Source organism: Anas acuta, chromosome 22 (genome assembly GCF_963932015.1).
Source record: "Anas acuta chromosome 22, bAnaAcu1.1, whole genome shotgun sequence".
NCBI lineage: Eukaryota > Metazoa > Chordata > Aves > Anseriformes > Anatidae > Anas > Anas acuta.
In genome coordinates this window covers 3,295,006-3,310,432 of record NC_089000.1, presented here as the reverse complement: position 1 = coordinate 3,310,432, position 15,427 = coordinate 3,295,006, and the positions used below count along the sequence as shown (strand labels likewise).

The following is a 15,427-nucleotide window of genomic DNA, read 5'->3' as shown; positions in this document are numbered from 1 at the left end:
CTCATTAGGAACGAGCCACAGAGTGCTGCAGCTCAGCTAAACGGAGCCCTGCATCCCTGGGGTCCTTTCACACCTACCTGATGGGGTGGGACCTCTCGGTGAAAAGACCTGGGCTGGAGGGGGGAGATGCCTGGCGTGGGGTGGGAGAAGGATGTCAGCAGCAAGCGAGTCGCCCTTGTTCTCTCCCTGTGCTCCATGGCTATCCCTTCGGATGGATTTATTCCCTCGATGCTTGCTCTGGATGTGAACAGGCAGTAGAGCTTTCTCAAGGTCAAGTGGGCATCTGAGACCTTGAAAATGAAGTGATGTGTTCAAGAGTTGTGCGAGGAGACTGCAGAGCAGCACATCGAGCCCAGAAGCACGGAGGTGTTAGGGATGTTCTCGAGCCTCCTCTCCTAGGAGAGAACCTCCAAGCTCAGCCATGCTAGTCCTGGAAAGAGAGCCCGAGAGGCAGGAAAGCATTGCTAGTCCTATTTTTCACCTTAGCAGCTGTGAATTATTCATTGAACTCCTCTGGCTGGGAAAAGGATTTCCAGTTCATTATTTACTGATTTCTTCAGAAGCATTGCACTCTTTTCCTGGGATCTCTTTAGGGGCAGGAGAAATTTCTCCCCTTGAATCTTCAAGGAGTCTTCTGCCATGTGCCTCTGCTATTTATTCTTTATAATGAAGCTGCTAGAATTAATTCCTAAGAAAGACAATGTAAAGAAACATCCCTGTCATTAATCAGTCCTCAGAGCTGTGGTTAAAAGATTTCCAGGTGGCAAATGAATGCCTCAGTGGGCTCTGTCAATTGACTCATGATGTGATTGACTGATGGTGTCTAGTTTCATATCAAAGCTGTCCTTGATGGCTACCACCCGGCTCCTTTCCTAGCTGTGAGCACAGAATGAATTGGCTGCGGTGGGATGCGCAAAAGCCCTGGTGACCATGCTAGGAAGGAATCCAGCAGAAGAGCTGCAGCTTCCGCTTGGTGGCCTTGAGACTAGGTCTCTCTTGAGGCTACCAGTCCCCTAAGCACCAAGGGTGTTGGTGTTAACACCATTAAATTTCCTTGGTTGCGGATCTGTGCCATGCAGCAGTGTCACCCCTTGTTTATCAGACAAAATCTGTGTCGTGTTTGTTGCCTCTGCATCATGGCATCTCCGACAGAGGCTGCTCTGTGCCATCATGTCCTGTCTGTCTGTCCTGGGGTGACTGTGACAGTGACACGTCTCCTGCCTACAGTCCCACAGGTGATGGCATTCACATACCTGCCAGGAGGCACACTCAGTTTTTGGCTCAGGAATTGTTCTTTTCTTTTTGTCAGCCCTAGTGCTTTGTACAAATGTACACATTACAAGCTCAGGCTGTTGTTTCCATGGGGCACTCACTGTTTTCTAGAGGTGTTTCATCCTTACCTAGTAATTTCTAGGGTTACACGTAGGGTTATTTCTCTGGTTCTGCTTCCAGGGGGAACTGAGATAGTGTCAAGTAGTTAATTGGGCTCCGTGGTGTCTGAGGCCGGCTTCAGACTCCCTATTACCTGTGTGGATGAGCCAGGTGAGTGCTGCTGTGCATGCTGATGAAGACAAAAGTCTTCTGTGAGAGTCTGCCAGGCCGTGGGGGTGATGAGCAGAGCTGAAGGTAAGGCCTGGAGATGGGGGGGGGGGGACAAGCAGGGCAGTCAGCTGGAGCAGAAAGAGGACACTGGGGGTCTTTGTATGGTATCCCATGGCACGCTCAGACAGCGGCGTGTTGTGTCCCGTGTATTGTGCTGACTGCTTTGGCTTGAGCCTGCCATGCAGGGCCTGCCTCTTTGCAAGGCGTACAGCTCAGCAGGACTCGTTCCCAGGAGAGCCTGCAGAAGGCTTTTGGAAGTCCAGAGGAGCAAAGTGAATTAGATGAGGCGTGAAGTCTGTGCTTAAAGTCACAGTCCAGAGAAAGGCAGCAGGAGTTCCTCTAGACAGGAATCGCTCCCACCGCTGCTATTCCCACCTCCTCCTATCCGAGCCCATCGGGGAGGAAATGTGAGGAAAGGGTTCGCAAACAGCCTGGAACAGCTCAACTGGGGCTCCTGGATGACAGTGTGTAAGGCATCAGGAAAACAGCAGCCCCTCTGCATTTCAGTCAGCTCGAATGCTCTCTGGTGATACAGGCCAGCCGTCTGGCAGGTCTGCAGCAATGGGAGGGGAAAACAGGCCTGATTAAATTATTCAGGCAGTTCAAAGGTCTCTGCGGGCAGCTGCTGCTCGTGTGTGTAGGGGAAGGTCATAGCAGTCCTGATGAGTGTAACAGGTAAGGGAGGAGACCCAGGGTGGGTTGCTGCAGCCTGGCAGCTCTTGGTTTAGGGGTGTTGGCTGTTCTGCACAGCACCCCAGGGGCTCAGCAGGACAAGTTGCAAGGCAGATGGCCCTGCCTGGCAGCGTGCTGCTCTGGCAGGAGTCAGCATGGCCCCTTTCTTCTCCTCCTGTGGTCAGCACCCTCCGGACATGCTCAGGTAGAGAGAGCTTGTGTGGATTCCCATCTGACACCAACAGGATTTCGTTATCGGGGGAAGTAGACTTGATGCTGATGGGGCTTGGAAATGAAATGTCATTCATTTTGCATGCAGGCAAAAAGCACAGTAAATGAAAGGATTAGATAGAGTATGCATGAAGGGAAAAGCTCTTGTCCTGATCAATAATTTAAAAATTCCCAAGCGAGAGTTAGAGCCGAATGTTCAAAACAGTTATTTGAGGCTTAAAAAAATAGGAAGCAAAACTAAAAGCCAAAAACCTTCCAAGAAGCTGTTTAAGAGTGGTTTGCTCAGATTTACTGATTGCACTTGAGCTGAAGGCTGAAGTTAAACCTAACTCGCTTGTGCATGTATGTGAACACACATTTACTTCTGTGCAAATTGACCTGGACTCTGTCCACATCCTGATAGCATCAGGAAGAATAAAAAATTTCAGGACAGCCCTGTGCAGTTATGGAAGTGGCTTTGTCTTACTGAGATCATTGCACTGCAAATGCTTTTTCTTAATGGATGCTGATGGTGGCCATGTGGCCGTGTGCTGTGCTGGAGGCTGTACAAAGCGGTGAGTGGCTTGGCTGGGGAGGCAGCAGGGTTCAGAGAATGGGGCTGTGGGCTTGGAGTTCATGCTGTGGGCTTGGAGTTCATCCCTGTACTTGCAGGATTCCTGCACAACTCCTAGCTAAGGCAGTTTTATGTCTCTGCCATCCCTGTGATAAAATAGGGATGATAGCTCATGGAAAGTAAAAAAAAAAAAATATATATATATATATATATATATATATCTGCTGATGGTTCAGAAGTACCTAAGTACATGACAGCCCTCATTCCTGGAACAAGCACTGTCTAGATAGAGATCAGGAATCAATGCATGCTGTGTTTTTTCTTTTTTTATTAAGGATGATCTTGTCTTTAAGCCTTGCTTGCCTGTATCAAAGCCCTTTCCCCACCTCTTTTCCATTCATACTGGATTCCAAGCTGTACAAACACAAGTACCGACCTTCATCGTTGTCCATCAGCTGCATCTCCTTGTTTTGTAAGGAGCATGGCAACCCTTAGCTATGGCAACATTTCTTTGAGCTGAAACACCTAATGGCAACAAGTTTATGTTGTTGTGGGGTTGATTTTTTTTTGTTTGTTTGTTTTCTTACAATCACTGTTACCATTATTAATTCCAGACAACAAAGAATTCCTCTGCTTTTTCAAATGTACCATATTAGCTTCTCAGCCCTCCTTAACCCCAACCCTCTCTCAGTGGTGACACAGTCCCTGAGGGGCTGCAGCGGTGCTTTGGTGTCCTTGTGTTCTCTGATGGGAGCTGGCTCTGCAAATCTGCACTGTGCGGGATGGGGCAGCATCTGTAAGGGGCTTTTGGGGCTGCTGCCTGATTTTTTTTTTAAATGTTGCTTAGAAACCAAGCAATATTACTTAACTCCACCAGATCTGCAGTGCAGAACTCATTGCACAAGGGGAAAGGAGTTTTTTTTTTTATTTTTATTTTCTACTTTTTTCCTTTTACAAGAAATAACTCATTTTTCAGCTGTTGGAGAAGGTAGTAATTGATCTAGAGCTTTGCAGCTTGCCTTCCGGAATGGTTTTATTCTTAATGTAGAAATAAAACTCTGTTAGGTCAAATACACAGCAATAAATACAAGAAGCACATTAGCTTTAATATATTGGATTATTCCACTTGGTGGTGACGGGGAAAAAAACAAGATTTAATTCCCCTGGCAATGCAGGCAAAGAAAATCACTTTCCCTGCCCATTTTTTTTTTTCTGTTAAGTCATTTTTGTCTGTCAATGCCATTGCTGCAGGCTTTGACAGGGTTTAATTTTATTTTTATTTTTTTTCAACCTGGTGTGAAAATAAGAAGTATTTTCTCCAAGTAAATCGTCCACAAATTCACTCGATGCCTCTTATTTCTTGCTTACCAATTCCCTCCCTGGCAGGACGCAGGGAGCTGGCGTGAGCTGGCGGGGACGGGCAGCTCCCAGCTGAACCCCACGGTTGGAGGGGGGCAGAAAGTGCCAAAGTCCTTCATCAGATCCCATAGCCACAGCTTGTGCCAAGCTTTCCTGTGTTTTCCTGGGAGACTAATGACATTAGATCCTTTTCCTACAGTCCCCCCTTGTCTACAGACTTGTTTGCTGCCAGGGACAGGACAGATGGGAAGAGGCGGGGAGGAAGAGGCAGGAAAAATCTCCTTGCTTGTCATCCTGGCAACAGGATGGGTGGAAGGTGGCTCTGCCGTGTTCCAGTCAAATACCTGAGACTGCATCAGAGACTTAGCTTGGATAACGGAGCTGAAGCATGTTGGCACAGTGAAAGACAAGATTTGCAGAGAGGGTAAAGCCTTTGTAGCTGAAATGCTTTGGAAAAGGACCAGGTGATTGTCAGGAGTGACGTGCAGATGGGGGGGCATATCTTATAGGCGGGAGAAAAGGGTTAGGCAAGGCCGCGTTTTGTGGCTGTTTGTGTGTGGGGTGCTTTTGTTTGTAAAGCATCTTCCTCCTGTGCAAATTGGCAAGGAAGCAGCAAGGCAGGAGTCTCTGCGTGGTGAACTGGGGCTCTGTGCTGTATTCATCTGTCCAGGCAGAGTTATCGCTCCAATAAGCAGGGCTCCTCCACCGGCACCTAGACGCTATCTGATTGTATTTGTCTAAAACGAGAGAGACTTCACAATAATCCTGCTGGCAATTAATTGGCTTTTGTTCAGCAAGAGTGAACAAGATCTCATCTTAATCTGCTTCATTATTTCTCCTTGTATAGCAGAGTCAACACAAGATTAGGTTTAATTTACAAAAAAATGCAAAGTCATTACTCATATCTGGATCGGGATTTTATCTGCTTCGTTTTGCAATGCTTCATGTGTCAATATTAACGAGAGGAGCTGCGCGCTGTGTGGTGAGGTGGAAATGGCACCACTTGACTTCAGGACCTTCTGGAAGGGTTGCAAGTAGCAGAGCTTTGATATCATCCCTCCTTTATCCCTCATCTCCTGCCCTTCCTCAGAGGAGAAGCTGCTTGCTTAGGAAAACCAGCCTCTTTCCACAGGGCAGTGGACTTGCAGCTGGTGCTCTTGTGCCCTAACTCTTTGTGCAACAGCAGCCTGGGGTGTGCATCTGGAAAAGAGCTTTGGGAAGCCAAAAGGAAAAGTTTGGGGTCCATGAGACAGGGTGGCTGAATTGACGGGTTCTGAAATGTACTTGTACTATAAATATATATATGTGAGTGCTCATGCAACCCTCTCATTAGCCATAACCCCTTCCACCCCGTCCCCTCCAGGCAGTTGGCTCACGGAGCAGTTGCAGCATGGTGGGTGTCCCCTGGTTTCCCAAAGACACCCCCTGCTCCTGCAACATGCTCGGTGAGAGGCATCTCCTTGCTGATGCCTGCTCCCCTCCCTGGTAGAGCCGAGCTCCTGATGCAGTGGGATGTGCTCCCCCACGATCCATCAATGCAGCGAGCTCACTTGTGACTTTATTGTGGCCTCTCTGCCTTCCTGGGCGCGCTGATTGCACCGCAGTTAATGGGTCTGCACAGATAGCAGCTCCAGATGAGTTGCTCTAAGTGCCTGCGAGGGAGGTTAGCCAAGGGCATGTGTAATGTAGCTGGGACTCTCCTCTTGTTAGGGAGGGCTGTGGGACTTGGCATGCCAGGAAGGCAGAGAAGTGGCTGCAGGTGCCCGAGCAGGGGGTGGATGGGGATGCAGGCAGTTCTGCTCCAGGTGTGATTCTGCTGATTCTCGTGGGCTGGGTTAAGAAGATGCTGTGCAAGGACAGGAATGTTGCTGATGTAGGTGATGGTCTTACTAAATCAGTGTCTTAGGATGGGGTTGGAGGAGCTGTGCTGCTTCCGATGGGATTTGAAAGCCAGGCCTTTAGCTGTGTCTAAGAAAGCTTTCCCTGCTCTCCAATTAGTGTGTTATGGCTTAAAAGGTGGCCTGCATCCAAAACAACTGTGCAGTGGGCGTTGCTTGCACAAGAGGCAGCTGTGCTTCCAGGATGCGAGGGGTGTGGGTGTTCCAGGTGGCAGGGATGAGCGTCAGGGGCTGGCAAAGCTGCTCTGCAAACCACGGCAGCAGTATTTAAACAGGACAGGGAGAGAAAACGCCAACTTGAGCCTAAACTGCAGCCAGCAGAGACAAGGAGCAGTGGTCAGCAACTGGCCCCCAGGTATAACACTCACTGGGGAAAGCTTGCACTAAATTATTCCGCATCTCCCGGTGCAGAGTCGCCGAGCAGAGGAGCCAGAAGCGCCCGAGGCCGGGTGGCTCTCGGCTCGCTGCCTGCAGCCCGAGTGCCCTCTGCTGTCCCTGCAGCTCCGCGGCCCCGGCAGCGAGCCCTGTGCGGGGGCACAGATGGGGGCTGGTGACCACCGGGGGGGTTTTGGACATCGACCCTGCCTGGACAGCTAATAGGACTGTGTCCGGAGTGCTGTCCTGGTGCTGTCAGCTGGCTGGGAGGAGGTAAGAGCAGTCCGGTTGCTCTGCTGCAATCTTTCCTTGCATGAGACAAAGCTCTAGTTCTCAAAAAAATGAGGGAGGGCAATCCACAGCCCAAAAGTGTGCTTGTTTGGCTCTATCTGGCTTAATGTTCCCGTGGCATTTCTCCCTTAGGAAGCAATCTTAACCACACACTTTCTCCAGGTTGCTGTGGTTTGTCTGGGTGCTCCTCGTGGTGTGTGCAGGCTGCTCTGCACGGAGGTGCTCAGCTCTGGTACAGCTGTCTCATGCAGGAGTGATGTTTTCCAGCCTCCACGAGGCTTTTCCCAGTTGAACTCATTATGGCTGTTACCTCCCTAATTCCAAAGCACGCCTCCCTAGTGGGAAAGTGTCATTAGGCCCTTTATTCCTGACAGCTAGGAGACTGAGGAGGCTGGGCACTCAGGCCCTAAGGATGTCAGGACATTACAGCTGGATGGAAGAAGAAACAGGCATCAGGTCAGCCCAGTCAGATGCCCAGGGGATGGAGGCTTGTTCCCTTGCTTGGTGTTTGCCACTTCTTAGAGGAACTCTGCTCCTGACAGGTGTGTGGGCCAAATAAAGGATGAGCCACTGGTTTTCCATCCCATTTGGGACCATACTTCCCTGCTCGATGCCCTGCTATCCTGGCTTTCAGGAGCTGCCATTCACAGCCTCTACAAAGTGTTTGATTTAGGAGGAATCAATCTCCTAAATTATCCTCCCTTTTAAACTGGCTAGAACAGCTGGGCTGCAAGCAACAGGGAGTTGTTTTTCTCCTCCTCCCCCCATCTTCAAATGGTTTTTTGAATGTCTGGTGGGGGAGCAAACTCCTCCATCTGTCCGCAACCTCCCCAGGTGGGTAATAATAGATGCTTCATGTAGAAAAATTCAATTAGACTTGACAAGAGATCTATGTTAGTGCTTCCTTGCCAGGGCCCCATCTTGCTGTGCTCTGTTCCTCTGCAAGAGACCGACTGTGGAAGCTATTGTGGAAGAAAGGGGGAGGGGGGAAAAACAAACAAGCACTAAAAAAAAAAAAAAGCAACCACCCTTTTGAAGTCTAATGGCATTTATAGCCAGGACTGGCTGGGGTGGGCTTTGTAAAAAAGAAAATTGCAGAAGGTTCTTGAATAACTGCAGCCACCAAGATGCAATTGGCTAGGCGGGATGTCAGACTCCACGTGTGGGAGGAATGCCAGCTGCTGAGGGCAGGAAGGGACCCTGTGGAGTGCTGCGTCTAGGGCTTTTCTTAACATCTCTGAGCACTAAAGCAGTGAGGGGCAGAGGTGTGTTCATGCGTCTTGGCCAAATGTGAGTGGTTGGCACCTTTTAAATGTTCACCAATTTCCATCATTCAGGTGTTTTGTTCCAACAGGAGGGCTTCGGAGGGCGTTTCCGTTCTATATTTTGTGTAGCTCACTACTACGCGTAATGGTGATCTGCCCCAGAGATGGCTGTGGTGCACTGGGGGCTTGATATGCAAAGGAAATACAAGCACATTGCACAGCTCTGGTTGCCATGCTCAGGACTGAGGAAAGAGCTTTTGCTGTGTGTATTTGTTGTTTGTTTGTTTAAGCATCAAATGTTCCAGCAGCTCTTGGTTTTGTACTTAATGCTCAGATTTCTAAATATTTTGCATATAGCTGATGAAAACATCTGTTATAATTTCTGCACAGACCTCTTCTGTCTGTATGGCATGTGAAATGTCTGCATTGGTAATCAATGTTCCCAAAAGCTACTGATAGTGTCATGCAGGTGTTTGCTCCTATTGGCATAATAGAAAGCAGAAGGAACCCTCATTGGTCACTGAATCGTGCGATATAGCCCTTTAGTGGCTGAGCATTTAAATCGTTTTGTCACAGTTGTTCTGACTTTCTGTAATCCTATGAAACTGTGTGGTCTTAGTTTCCTTAGCCTGTAACGTGTGGGAGCCTATTAACCTCCCGTGCTCTGTTCAGTCTTGGACAGAAGCATCGAAATTGTCTAGGAATGGGATGTATGTGTGTGGTGTGTTCAGACTCCTGGTGTTCAATCAAAATTCAAAAGGCATTAGGAGCAAAATATTTATAATGGCTCAAGCGAGCGAGAGTTATTTTCCAAGTACACAGACACCCGCTTCTTACACTTGCATTCAGCCATGTCAGTGCTAGAGCCTGCTGCAACGAGCGATCGGTCTCCTGAGGTCAGTGGCAGTTTTTGCAGAGCTCTCCAAAGCAGGGGCAGTTATTCCCCTTAGTGAAGCTGTGAGACATCGAATGTCGTGGAAAGCACATCTTGGAAGGTCAGGGCAGCTCTGCAGGATGACCCTAGCAGTCAGTGTGAACATCAGGCCTGCTGGCATGGGGAGGGAAAGCCCCTGGCAGCTGCATTCATTGTAAAGTTGCTGCCGGGGAGACTGTGTGCGTTTTGTAATTCAGCCTAGGTAAGCCTAAGGTGGGGATCATGGCCCCATCCTGTATTTACAAGGGCCATGATATCTGAAGGCTTAATCCTGGGGTTTATCCTGAGTGTAAGATGGTGGCTTAGGAAAGGTTCAGTTTTACAGTTGCATCAAGACCTGGTGTATTGATCCTACATGTATTGCTGTACTGATTCCTTAGGGACAGACCAGGGCCTCATTTCTTCTGTGGAGCAGGTCTCTGGCAGTGAGCTGAATATTAACTAGAAATTTGGTTGGCCGCACTAAAGGCTCTGCTGAATAAAGCTGCATTGTGTGACAGTGTGTGCAGAGGCAACAGAGAGCGAAGAATTGAACTGGTTCTACTCTCTCCTGGGTCAGAACCACAGCTGAGCTACAGCTGCAGATGACCTGAAGGGCGTGGGTCAGGGATGGATGCTGTAGGAGCCTTTCTGAACCTCCTCCATGCCTTGCATGAATTCCCGTTACCTTTTGAGCACATCCCTGCCCACAGCTGCTCTGCAGAACTATTGCCCATCAAGTGCTTCTGACAGGTTCAGGTTGCTGGGGTGGGGAACAGAGCATGTGCCTTTTCCCAGGAGGCTCGTGTTATTATACCATATGTAAAGCCTCCTGGTTTTTGGATGGGACTAGTTGACACCTGACTCCACTGGAGAGAGAAAAAGCACGCTTAAGCACAAGAAAAATACCCAGCACACAAAGGAAGATCCACATACAACTGTGTCATTTTTTATTACGTTTTCCTGGACTCTGGCTTGGCACAATTGTGGTTTGAAAGGCTAGTGTGCCTGAGGCAGCTGGGTGCAGCAGTGCAGAAAGCCTGATGAAGCAGAATGCACACAAAGTGACCAGCTCAGAAGTCGCTGTCTTTGGCTCCACGTGATACCAGTACGCTGCACTTGTACCGGTGTGCTTTGCTGCCAGGTGGCATCCAAGTATGTGCTCTGCCTGGGCAGGCCAGGAAGAGAAAACAGATTAACATAAAAATGGAAGCACCTAGCTCTGGGCAATGTCTGAGGACACTTTTCTGAGGGGACTGACTAGAAGGGACAGGTTTGGCTCAGGGAAGCTTAGATATTTCTGCTCAGGATGGGAGCTCACAGCCCTGAGTGATACCCAGAGGCACTGGTGGGCGTATGTACAAAGTGCTGTCTTGGTGAGCATATGGAGGGAAGGCAGGCGTGTACTTCTTGCAGACACTGTTAGCAGGCAGGAAGAACTGAGATCAAGCAGAGCTAATGACAGCTTTCTGTGTGAAGAATATTCTGTGAATCTCCTGCCTGCAAAGAGCCCCACTAGATTTGCATGAAGCAAGCAGAGGCCAGGAAGGAGCAGACGCATTTTGTTTTCACTTGTTCCTGGGCCCCTTCTGCAATTTGCTTGTGAGACATTTCCCCAAGTCCTCGTCTTTCTCACAGCAATTATTCTCAGTTGCTGTTTGAGAGCCAAATGAAGCTCCACAGTGCACACCAGAGTGGTTTCAGTTCCCAACACTTTCCCTGATAAATAGATGCTGGGAAAATTGTAATAGAGAAGGATCCAATCCCTATTGCTTGGCATTATCATCTCTCACAATTAAAACAGGGAGCGGCACTTAGCAGCCAAGGCAGAGCTCATCTAAGGCAGGCCATGGCATCTATCACTTATGAATGGGAGAAGCTAAGATCCTCACCACAGGCCATGGAAGTAGTTGGTGACAGAGTTGGGACCGGACTCTGGCTTTCCTGGTCTGTTCTCAGCAAAGACATAATGTCTATGCTTTCTTTTTTTCCCCTCTTATTTTTCCCCCCTTTTGAACTTCCTGAAAATACGCCCAGAGTCCTCCTTAGAGTTAACAGTACTCAAGTCTGGGAAGGAGGCATGAGAGTATCTAGTGCAGGCTAGGTGTTCATGGCAGGGGTGATACCTCTCAGGAGAGCAGCAAGGTTTCCTTCTCAGTAAGGATTTTTAGGTAATCTTATGTGCAACAGAGAACATCAGTGCAACTATGAGGCTGTCTTGTGTGGTTTCACCCATCTGTTCCTATTCTTTGCATAGTCCTCTTGAGGAGAGATGGATGGTGGCCCCTGGCATCTGGCACGCACATTCATACGGGAGTTGTATGCTCTACAGCCTGGAAGCAGCACCATGCAGAAGCCATCCAAAGCCCGTGGGATGGCCTGAGGGAAGTCAGCTCTGGCAAGCAGGCCCCAGTTCAGCTTGGCTATGGTTCCACCGTCACACTGCTGTTGGTAACACGTACACCATACCATCCCTTCCAGAACAGGGTGTCCTGGCCACCGTGCTCAAAGCAGACAAAGCGGACCCCAGGACCATAGTTGGAAAAGGTGTGGGAGATCTTTGGGGTGAGAGAAACAAAACGGTTGTTGGTAAGTGTCAAACCACCACGAACCTACTCCTCAGTGCACAGGGCCTTTAACCCCACCTGCCCCAGCCATACCTACCAGCCTGGGTAACAATGGGAAAGGAGTTACTGGGAGTGCTTTGCCCAAGCTCTGTTCAAAGGCCACTGAACTTCTCCCACATCTTCCAAAATCCTACATACTTGTAGTGATGGCTCAGCAAGCTTCCAGGTTTTATCTAAGATACCTTTGCAGTATAATTCCTCTGCTCAGTCAGTCATGGCTCCACAGAGCTTCTGACAGAGCCTTCTCCTCCCCCAGGGTAACTACTCCCTGCATGTGTTTGCTTAAAAATACTCCTTGTTCATGCAGGTTGGGTGTCACTTGCTGAAACTACAGCTGTCACTCACCTCAGTCCAGTTGGCATCATTGTCCTGTGGGATGGCAATAGTCTCAGTCTTGTACTCAGCCAGCACATCCTCATTCTCTGAAAGCAGCTTCACATAGAGCTCGTAAAGGCAGCCAGCATCACTGCGTCCTGCGTACCTGCAAGGGAGACCCAGCCTTGTCTCTGTGAACTTGACAAAGAGCTAAAGCAAGTTGTGTCCTGCTGAATGGCTGCAATGTTGGCTTCAAGCCAAGGTCCCAGGAACCTGAGGAGATCGGTAGAGGTAGAAGACTGTAACCGTTCTTACCCCAAACCACCACCTGTCCTTATTCCCCAAAGGAATCTGGACATTAGATGTCATGGGCACCAACAGCTTGAAGCCTCTGGAGGCTGCCAGTGACAGCCAAGATCTAACCCTGTCCTACAACTAGAATGACACCAGAAGGGATGCAATGGGGTAAGAAAAAGGGTTTTAAGGCCCAGTGCAGGTATATGCCCTCCCTGCTCTTCCTTGACTTTCTGCTGGCCTTCTGGGGCATCCTTGCTACTTACCAGTCTTTCACCACAATTTTAGGCTGGGTTGTATCCATCAGCTCTTCCCAGTAGCCCTCAGCTCTCAGGTCAATGACCTGAGACTTCCGACACCACCTGAAATACAAAAATGTTAATCGGTAAAACAACCTCTCCTGAGGCTAGGGGAAGCAGAATTGTACCCTTCCCTGAATAAGAGAAGAAAGCAGCCTTACTCATAAGATGTAACAAAGTATTTATGAACTCCTTCACTAGGGAATTCTTTTCCAAAGTCTCCAGGGAGCTCTTCAATTTTCCAGCCATCACCTCCATTATGCACATCTCCCCAGTGTTGCAAGTCTTCTGTAAATGGTAGAGAAGCAAGAATCTGTTTGGTCATACTTTCTGTGGGCCTGGGGAATCTGACCACCTCCCACTGGGATTTTCCTGTAGCTTGTGACAGATGTGTTGCTACATGTATTGCTAATTTTGTATGTGGATCATGGAGATGTTTAAGTAGAGGTCTGGCAAAAACATTTAGTTTGGTTGAACATCAGTAAACTTGAGCATTCCCCACCAAAATGGCTATGTATATGTGGGCTTATTTGAGAAAATAATAGTGAAATCACTTAGGTGTTCTGTTGTCTCAGTACTTTCATGTCCTATTATAGAAGCAATCTGGGAAAAGCCGATGACTTCTTTATTTCATTTCTGTTAGCAAATCACCATCATATAGTAAATTCTTTGTTTTCTGTTCTCACTAGTGATATTTTTAGAACTTTGAGGAACATTGTTGGGACATAGTTAAATAGTTAAGCTGTATATCTTACATAACATTGATGTCAAATAGAGCCCTTTACAAAGGCTGATTTTGACAGGAGGCCACCTTGCCCGTTAAGTTATTTGACTGCATGCATGAAGTGATTTGGGTCTTGAGTAAGAAGAAAATGCTGCACCCTGATGGCAACTAAGATCTATGTTAAAGACTGGAGATGCCCAGTTCCTAGTGACTGGCCTTCTCTTCAATATTGGGGCTTGTTATGCTTGTCTCTCACCTTCGCCACACGGGTTTTTGATGAGATTCCTCCTCTTCTTACTCAGGAAGTAGAAGTTTTGCCAGTTCTCTGCATTCTCCTCTGACTCTGTTCCAGTGAGGCCTTCCTGCTGACACTTCAGGATCCAGAGAGCAGCTCCATCGACCAGGTTCTTCCACTGGCAGCAGACCAGGCGGCATGCCAACACCAAATCCACTGCAGGTATGGAAGCCAGGATTCTAATCAGGACTGCTTCAGGGAGGGACTCCATCCTTGGGTCAGGCTGAATGGGGCTGTCTGAGAGAGGAGGCAAGGGGTAGTGACGCAGTGGACCATCAGAAATGGGGTCTCTTGCCCCCAGTAATGCCAAGCACTGAGGAGTTAGGGAAAATAATCACCTTTATCTGAAATGCAGGTGCAGCATGATTTTATGGGTATTCTTAACCTAAAGACATCTGGACCCCTACTATTACTACCCTGAAGGATGTGGGTAGATTAATATTTTATGTTGTAAGCGAAGACCTTAGTTAAATCTATCCATGAAATGCAAGTACCTGACATATACAGCTGTCCACAACTTCAGTGTCCTAGACTGGAATCACTCCTTCCCAAAATCTCCACTTATTAAAAAAAGCAGCTCTCAGTAGTGATTTCCTCTGAGGAGGGAATGCTGCAGGCATCTGGGTTTGTTCTGCCTTTTTAAGAACCTCATTGATGACAAATGCTGCAGAGCAGTACCTAAATATCAGTGGTGAGCATCTTGCCAAGCGCTTGCAGTGGTTGTTGGTTCTATATCTGGAAGGCCTCCCCTCAAGGGGTTGGCACTTAATGTCCTTAGTCATGAGGCTGTATAAAGCACAGGTCTGAGCATGAAATAACTTAACTGCATTATTTTCAGTTAAACTTCCTTTTTGGTCTTAGCAATTGAGCTAAAAGCACATGCTTCTAACTTACTTGCTGTTTCTGCCCCCTGACTCTCAATGGCTCTCTGCTACCTGGGCTTTAGGGCCAGGTGCTGCAGAAATAAGGACAGATGAGTGTGCAGCTTCAGAGCTCCGTGTCGTCGGTGTGGGATGCGCTGTGACTCTGCTTTTAGCCCAGCTGAGCCCTGATGCTGGGAAGCTGTTGGTTCTGCAGTGAGCTGCACAGAGCCAGGCTCCTCAGGAGTGAATCATTAAGCCTAGGAGAGCATTATTAACAGCGCGGATCAGATATCCTGACAGCGCTACGTTGATGAAGTACGGGCAGTGCCAAACCGGGCAAGGAAGGGAAGAAATAGGAAGTGGCTACTGTAACAGCATCCTAAATCTAGGTGGCCCGGAGGCAGAGCTGTCTTCTCCATCTGCATTGCAGCCCTCAGAGGGAAAAGTCATTTAAAACTCGCTGGCTTTTAGGGGGCAGGACTGGGGTTCTCCGATTTCCCCCTTTCTCTAGCCCTCTACTGCAGTCCTGGAGGACAAAACACGTTTAAAACCCAACGACAGAAGCATGCTGGCTAAATCCCCTGCAGGCATTTCCCATGCAGACCCCCACGGGCTCCCCTTTTCCCTCCCCTCCTCTCCCCTCACCGGGCGGCTCCCACCTCAGGCGGGAGCGGGGCCGGGCCGGGCTCCCTTCATAAAGCGCCGAACGCCTCCTGGCTCCCTCCTCAGGCCCGGCTGCTGCCCTCCGTCCCGGGGCGAGGGCAGGCTCCGGGTGCTGGATGCCGCAGCCCGGGGCGGGGAAGCGGCTGAGGCCCGGCTCCACCGCCCCTCCCCGCGCTCCGCCCGCTGCG

At 49.0% G+C, this 15,427-nt stretch overlaps 1 protein-coding gene and 1 long non-coding RNA gene across 5 annotated transcripts; one reads left to right on the top strand and one right to left on the bottom strand.

Annotated features, from left to right (window-relative positions):
- Window positions 1–10,086: 10,086 nt before the first annotated feature.
- FBXO2 (F-box protein 2) lies at window positions 10,087–15,392 on the bottom strand. 4 transcript variants are annotated; one of them, XM_068658371.1, is made up of 6 exons: window positions 15,236–15,389; window positions 13,675–13,950; window positions 12,856–12,982; window positions 12,662–12,757; window positions 12,132–12,267; window positions 10,087–11,717 (listed from the first exon to the last, which is right to left on the bottom strand). In XM_068658371.1, the coding sequence occupies exons 2-6, from the start codon at window positions 13,922–13,924 to the stop codon at window positions 11,583–11,585; spliced, it is 744 nt and encodes a 247-aa protein (XP_068514472.1). In that variant the 5' UTR covers window positions 13,925–13,950; window positions 15,236–15,389; the 3' UTR covers window positions 10,087–11,582. The 4 variants fall into 4 exon arrangements, with proteins under 4 accessions (XP_068514472.1, XP_068514474.1, XP_068514473.1 ...); XM_068658373.1 differs by having other exon boundaries at window positions 13,675–13,946; window positions 15,236–15,369; XM_068658372.1 differs by having other exon boundaries at window positions 15,222–15,356.
- On the top strand, window positions 11,640–13,851 carry LOC137843294 (uncharacterized). The gene is made up of 3 exons (XR_011089442.1): window positions 11,640–11,748; window positions 12,094–12,566; window positions 13,721–13,851. It is a non-coding gene; the product is annotated as an uncharacterized lncRNA (long non-coding RNA).
- Window positions 15,393–15,427: the final 35 nt, after the last annotated feature.

Excerpts from the sequence above, each read along its gene's own strand:
- FBXO2 (XM_068658371.1), bottom strand. The coding sequence starts at position 13,924 with ATGGAGTCCCTCCCTGAAGCAGTCCTGATTAGAATCCTGGCTTCCATA. Across the intron at positions 12,758-12,855 it reads TACTTTGTTACATCTTATGA|GTGGTGTCGGAAGTCTCAGG; the intron begins GTAAGGCTGCTT and ends TTTGTATTTCAG. Across the intron at positions 12,268-12,661 it reads AAAATTGTGGTGAAAGACTG|GTACGCAGGACGCAGTGATG; the intron begins GTAAGTAGCAAG and ends TCTCCCTTGCAG.